Source organism: Podarcis muralis, chromosome 4, assembly GCF_964188315.1.
Source record: "Podarcis muralis chromosome 4, rPodMur119.hap1.1, whole genome shotgun sequence".
NCBI classification, from domain to species: Eukaryota; Metazoa; Chordata; class Lepidosauria; order Squamata; family Lacertidae; genus Podarcis; species Podarcis muralis.
This window is the reverse complement of record NC_135658.1, coordinates 14535070-14542413: the sequence shown is the minus strand read 5'-3', so window position 1 is coordinate 14542413 and position 7344 is coordinate 14535070. Positions and strand designations below refer to the sequence as shown.

The 7344-nt window shown below is 45.3% G+C and overlaps 1 protein-coding gene across 10 annotated transcripts in view; it reads left to right on the top strand.

Moving 5' to 3' along the window:
• Positions 1–2495: 2495 nt before the first annotated feature.
• Positions 2496–7344, top strand: part of PICALM (phosphatidylinositol binding clathrin assembly protein) — a 63672-nt gene continuing 58823 nt past the window's right edge. For 4 of the 10 annotated variants that reach the window (XM_077926972.1, XM_028726002.2, XM_028726004.2 and 1 more), the window contains exon 1: positions 2497–3073. In XM_077926972.1, the coding sequence (XP_077783098.1) occupies positions 2944–3073 (130 nt within the window). In that variant the 5' untranslated portion in view covers positions 2497–2943. Of the gene's footprint in view, positions 3074–7344 lie in introns of all 10 variants that reach the window. The other 6 variants (XM_028726000.2, XM_028726003.2, XM_028725999.2 and 3 more) reach the window with 3 other exon arrangements.

Sequence of the window (7344 nt, the reverse complement as noted above, 5' to 3'; positions counted from 1 at the left end):
CGTGGGGTCCACTAGTGATCATTTTCAGTGCATATCATATTATGCTCCATACTGTATATCCATAAATCTTTATTTTCTCCTGTAGTTCTTTTCACATTGCATTATTTCAATCCTGCTCACGTTTTTAACTATTTACAGTGTTCTGTCAAATATATTACAAATTTTCCCCAGTCTTTATCAAAGTTTTTATCATCTTTACTCTTGATTTTCAGTCATTTTGGCCATCTCAGCATAGTCAGGTCGTTCTTTTTTCCAACTTGGGTCAAAGCTGTTTTGCAGGGAAATGCATCAAAATGTAGAATTTAATTAAAAATGAAAGGACATGGGTTGTGTTCAATGTCATGTGTGTACACCATTTCCCAAAACAGCGAAACTTATGAGAAACGGTTGATGGAACTGGGTACGTTTAGCCATGGAAAAGAGGAGACTGGGAGGAGATATGTAAAGGACTGACACATGGAAGGCAGAAAACTTGTTTTCTCTTTCTCAGGAGGGTAGGACCTGAACTTCAATATACTGTAGCCTTATGAGGCTTTGCCCTCGGGTGGGAAAAATATTGCGCCCGGAAAAGGGAAGTGGGAGTCAACAGACACTAAAGGAATAGTTTCAGAGAAAAAGCTTTATTTCTACCATCCATGAACTGGTAGAAGGAGCAAGTGTGATAGTTCACAAAAAGCATGCACGAGTTCACAGTCATGTGCACAAGCATATATACCCTTCCAGTTCCCTCCCCCTTTCTCCTCCTTTTCCCAGAGTCCTGCCCATGAGATTCTGGGCTGCATCAATAGGAGTATAGCATCTAGATCAAGGGAAGTAATAGTGCCACTGTATTCTGCTCTGGTCAGACCTCACCTGGAGTACTGTGTCCAGTTCTGGGCACCACAGTTCAAGAAGGACACTGACAAACTGGAACGTGTCCAGAGGAGGGCAACCAAAATGGTCAAAGGCCTGGAAACGATGCCTTATGAGGAACGGCTAAGGGAGCTGGGCATGTTTAGCCTGGAGAAGAGGAGGTTAAGGGGTGATATGATAGCCATCTTCAAATATATAAAAGGATGTCACATAGAGGAGGGAGAAAGGTTGTTTTCTGCTGCTCCAGAGAAGCGGACACGGAGCAATGGATCCAAACTACAAGAAAGAAGATTCCACCTAAACATTAGGAAGAACTTCCTGACAGTAAGAGCTGTTCGACAGTGGAATTTGCTGCCAAGGAGTGTGGTGGAGTCTCCTTCTTTGGAGGTCTTTAAGCAGAGGCTTGACAACCATATGTCAGGAGTGCTCTGATGGTGTTTCCTGCTTGGCAGGGGGTTGGACTCGATGGCCCTTGTGGTCTATTCCAACTCTATGATTCTATGATTCCTCTGAGCATGAACAGAAAGCAGTCTTGGAACTATTCCCAGGAAAGGGGGGGGGGGTGAGAAGCCAAGGGGTTTCAGAGTGTTCAGATATGTTTCAATCTCTTGTTCTGGCATAGTTTCCGGAAAGAAAGTTGCAAGTCAAATGTACTGTTTGACAAGGTCAACTATAGCCTGAGAAGCGACCTTTGTTACAGCAGAGCGAAATGTTTCTGATGCTTAGCTAATGCCTTGAAGCTTTGAGCCTGCTTTGGGGGGGGGGTGACTTCGGGCCTAGGTGGGGTCACCTGTCCTCACCTCCTACAATACAAGAAAGGAGGTTCTGACTAAACATCAGGGAGAACTTTCTGACATTAAGAGCCCTTTTACAGTGGAAAGGAGGTTTGAGGAGTGTGAGGAGTCACACACTTTGAGTCAGGACCACTGTAGATTTTGGCCATCTGTCATGGATTCTCCAGTTGAGATTCCTGCATTGCAGGGGATTGGACCAGATGAGCCCATGAAAAGGTACCAATATTATGTTTTACAAAAAAAACCCCAATAAATTAAACCCTGCTTCCCCATTAATCCCTCATGAGCCACGTCATCATCGCTTTGAATGCGGTAATTTCTGCAGGTGCTTGTGTACTTTGCCTAGAGTCCAAAGTAAAGGGCGGGTTGCCAGCAGAACAACAATATGGGAGGCAAGCCAGGCACGTATGGCGACAGGCCCATCTTTCCCCCTTTTTGGCGGGAATATACCGAGGCCGAGATTTTCCCTCAGGCCCTGCGACGGTTACAAGTCCCCCCCCCCCGCCCGGCTCAGACCGTTGGTGACCGTTGCCGATGAAAAAGAGAACGAGGGGAGGCGGGGGAGGAAAGAGCGCGTCGCGCGGCAACTCCCGACTGATTTCGTCACCGCGTTCCTGCTTGTTACGCGGGAGAGGGGCGGGGGCAAGAAAGACGCATTGCCGCGGGGTGGGTGCGGAGAGGCGGGCCGGGCGCCGAGGGGGAAGAGCGGCGGCGGCGATGGAATGTCACGTGGCAGGGGCGGAGGGGGTGTGGCCCTAATTTTTTTTAAAGAGCATGTCACGTGGCTAGGCGGTGCGGAGGGGGGCGGGCGGGCGGGCGAGAGAAGGGAGGGTGGGGAGAGAGAGAAAGAGTAAGAGCGTCACGTGATGCCGGAGGCCCGGAAAGCTCTGAGGTGGAGCTGAGCGTCTCCTCCGTCCGCCATTTTCCTGCGGCGACCAGCTGTGCATGTGTGCGTGAGGGAAGGCGAAGGGAGGCTTACGGTGGCGGCGGCGGCCGAGCGGCAGGCCGCGGTAGTGGTCGAGGCCGAGGAGGCGGGGAAGGAGGAGGAGGAGGAAAGAGGAAGGAGGAGAAGCCTCTTCCCGGGTGACAGGCCCGGCCCTTCCGAAGGCGGAGCGCTGCCGGGCGTCCTCAGCGGCCGCGGCGGCGTTGTTGAGTCCAGCCGGGACCGCCCTCCTTTCCTCCCTCCCTCCCTCCCTCCCTCCTTCCTTTTCCTTCTCCTCCTTTCCCCGTCCCTGCTTCGCCAGCCTTGGTTGAGGAATAGCAGCGGCAGCGGAGTGTCTCTGAATCCGGCACCGCCATGTCTGGGCAGAGCCTGACCGACCGCATCACGGCGGCGCAGCACAGCGTGACCGGCTCGGCCGTGTCCAAGACCGTCTGCAAGGCCACCACGCACGAGGTGATGGGCCCCAAGAAGAAGCACCTGGACTGTGAGTCGAGACGGACTTCTCCTCGCTCTTTCTCTCTCTCTCTCCGTTTCTCCCTCCCCCACCCCCCGCCCCGACCTTCGCCATTCTCGCTGTCGCCTTCTCTGCCCTCCCCGAGCAGCTCGCTGCCCGTCCAGGCCCGGTTTTATTCGCCGGCCAAATACCGTACTTGGATTGCAGTTCCTGTGCTTTGCTACAATATCTCAACGTAGGAACCCCCCCTTTTTTCTACTCCCACTTTTCCACCATCCTCTCTGAAATGAGAGATGAAACGAGACGGCACCCTCTTCTGGTTTTTACTCATTTCATTTATTTAGCCTGTTAGATGCTTGGTTTCCAAGCGACATACATACATATAATATGTATATGCATGCACACACATATACACATATGTGTTTGTGTGTTTATGTGTGTATAGTACCTATATACACATAAACACTCTACCATAAGGGAATAAAAAGGAGATCATATGGTACATTAATATATCGTGTAACGTGACACTTAAGAAATGTGTTCAGTTCTGCACAGCATCACCTCCCCCCCCCCAGTTTTAATTTTTACTTTTTTTCTATGAAGCTTTATACCCCTCTTTTCCCACAGTGTTTGGCACCCTCTCATCTTAATTTAAGGAACCTGTTACCTCACAGTGTGATTTTGGCCAGTTTGGAATATATGTGTAATTGGTTTAGAAAGTAAGGGTCTATCAGTGGCTTTTAGCCGAATGGTTGCTGGCACACAAAAGTGGGGAATGGTGATTGTCTTCATGCAGGCTTCCTGGACTAGATTGGATTTTGGTTGGACCTAGTAAGACACATGTTGTGTTCTTCAACTTTGGTCCCCAATCTTTCAGTGGTTTTCTACTGTGTCACCTCTTAAAACGTTTTTGATCTGTTGGGAATCACATCATTGCATTCTCTTGATACTCCCCCCCCCCCCGCAAAAGTACAGTGTCTACTGTAACCATGCCAAACCATTGAATTGTTAGTTGATCTCCTCCAGATGTTTAACCAGTGCAACTTCAATATTAGTACCATTTTAGCCTATTGAAAGAAGTATAAGGATTAATGATTTAATTAGCTACAGCTGCTGCTTGTTTCCTGGCTATTTTATTTTTCTTCCTAATGGTTTGTCAAAAACAGTATAGCTGCTGCTGATAGTAATAATAATAATTCATTTACTGAATTGGTTAACTATTAGACTAATCTACCAATCAAACCAATTAAAGTTTCAGTACAACCATTATCCTTAGGCATTTTTTTCCAGTGTGACAATGAGTAGTTCACCACTTCCTTTATGAAACTTGCCTTTGTTATTTGATATGCTACATCTTTCCCTTGGCACTGTAATATTCCTCCTAACTGATAAATGAAGCACACCTCCTGATATTTGAAATGTCTCAAACCTGCCTTCATTCTCCTGACAGTCTCTGTATATGTAATTTGAGCCTGTCTCCATTACCTTGTTACTTATTTCAGGTTTCTCTTTCCATTGTACCCCTTGACTAGTGTATAAATCAGGGATAGCGAACCTGTAGCCTTCCAGGTGTTACTGGATTACACTTCCTATCATTTGTGGTCATTGGCCATGCTGACTGGGCTGATGGAAACTGATCCAACAACTTCTGAGGAGTCATTTCTCATTCCTGCTATAGAACGTGACTTTGGCAGCAACCACTTACTACTACTTCTGTGGCCTAGCTGCTCATCTTCAGGAAATTCTGCTCAGAAGAGGAACTGACACCATCTACTTCTGCATTCAAGTTACATTGTATCAAGATTTTAAATGTTGAAGTACATAAGTAGAGCAATTGTATCTTTAGCTTTGACAACTTTCTGAGAATAAAAGTTTTCTAAGTTGCAGTTTAGAAAAATAACAACCTTTCTGCCAGGGCTGCTTGCAGAAAATTCTCAGAATGTTTGAGTTTTGCAGACTGTATATGTCTAAGTGGACATGTATGTCTCTGTACATACATGAGAGTTATCACCAGTAGCCTCTTAAATTGATTCTTCTGTACCCCTGTTGAAGTGAGAATGGTTTGGGGAAATGACTACTTAGAAGTTGGAATAATGTTTATGCCATCTTGGCACCTTTTGTTAAAGCTTGAAATATGGTCATGTTAATCTATTGCGACCAAATAAACACTTAAGCACTTGAGGGTCCAGCTGTGTGATCCACTGTTCGTCTTCAAATGTCTCCATACTCAAGGAGCTTAATAAGGGACTACTAGCTGGTGACCCTTCAGATGTTCTTGCACCTGAGCTTCCATCATCCCTGACCTTTGGTCATGCAAGCTAAAGGTAATAGGAGCAGGAATTCAGTAACATCTTGAGGGTTACAGGTTAGCCACCCTGAAAATGTGTAGCCATCCATTTTGCAGGGTGGATTGAGGCAATGGAATTTCACTTTGAGTCTGGCACCTCACCCGTTGATAATTCTGGCTGCCTCTAATGTGAGATCCCCAAGGAAAAAGCTAATATGTAGTATCTCCAAAGGCAAGCATCATCTTTGTATTCCTTTCCTATCGTAGTTTCATAAAGTTGTGAATGCCGCTTTAAGGTACTTGGTTCCTCTTTTGAAGGTCCTGTCATTTGTTTCATTTCCTACTTTGTAATATGATGGTGATGTCTATGCACTTTTTAAGTTACAAGTTTGCATAGTGAAAATAAGTTTGAAGTCTTCTGCTTCTTAATGGGTGTGTGGGCTCAGTATTGAAGTAAGTGGGTTGCATGTGACTGATGGGAATCTTAACATTATGAAGCTCTTAATAGTCTGATATCACCAGGCTTTGAGCAGCACCATAATGGAAGTAATTTTTAATTCTGCTGTATTATCAGGACTGTTGTGTTTTGTATGTTTATGAAATTGTCCTATGGATGTAGAACCTGATAGTGGGTGCAAATTTTGGTACCCACTTTGAAGTTTTTTTTCAAAAAGGCGAGCTTTCTGTGCTCAAGTTGCAACCAACTACTTGGGAAACATACTTCATTAGATGCTTTATCCTATGATGCCTATTCCTTACTTCATGCATTCTCCATTACAGGTAATTGATCCCAAACTCCATGTTCTTTTATTCTATTTTCCTCTGATTCCTTGTTCATTAACCCCCCCCCCCACACCAGATTCTTATGAAAAAGAGTGCTTATGTGAAAATATATTAGTTTCCCTATTTAGGTTTTTTTGGCAGTTTTAAAAATATATAATACATAGTCAGAATTACCATTGACATAAAAGGCTGATGGAACAGCTTGGAGAGGTTCCATGCATGCTCTTACATTTGGTTTGAGAAGATTTTTTAATGCGCATCTGAACAGCAGGTGCATGATATGTTCTTTGAAATTTTCCTGTAGAAATCTCCTGATGGCAGATGAAAACAAACATCCTTATCTGCCTAGAAGAGTGATCTGCACCTTGCTCTGGGTGCAGGCAACCCACGCTATGCCACTGTTCATATGTAAGGTCTGAGCACTATATGTGATATTGGAAAGAAAATTTCAGCCAAGTCACATTGTTATGAGATGGTGGGAGAATGGCTATGCTTTCTCCTTAGCATGTAGTTTACTGGCTCACTATTGATTCATGAATGTGATGATGATGTACTCTGCTTGTGGCTATACTGTAGCTTTCATTGCTTAGAGCAGCCTTTCTCATCCTGGTGATACTGATGCTCTTGACCACAGTTATCACCTTCCTGGACCATTGGCCATACTTTCTGGAGCTGATGGGAGTTGTAATCTCAGAAATCCTGGGAGGCAACAGGTTGGGGAAGGCTGGTTTATAGTTATCTGGGGAGAGCTGGCAGATGGTTCTGTCTTCCTTTACAGAGTTGGAAGTGGAGGAGGAAGATTTAGTCTTTTTTTTTTACACTAAAGTGTGTCATAGCAACTTCCAAAGGAAGTAGATTGCCTTTAGTCTCCTTTAGACTATCTTAGAAAACTTGTTTGCTAGTACCCGTAACTATCACTAGTAATTTCCCTTTAAGATAACTTTTAAGTACAGTGGTACCTCGGGTTACATACACTTCAGGTTACATACGCTTCAGGTTTCAGACTCCGCTAACCCAGAAATAGTACCTCGGGTTAAGAATTTTGCTTCAGGATGAGAACAGAAATCGTGCTCCAGCGGCGTGGTGGCAGCAGTAGGCCCCATTAGCTAAAGTGGTGCTTCAGGTTAAGAACAGTTTCTGGTTAAGAACGGACCTCTGGAATGAACTAAGTACTTAACCCGAGGTACCATTGTATATTACACAAATGAAGGCCTGGATTCTGAGTGAGGTA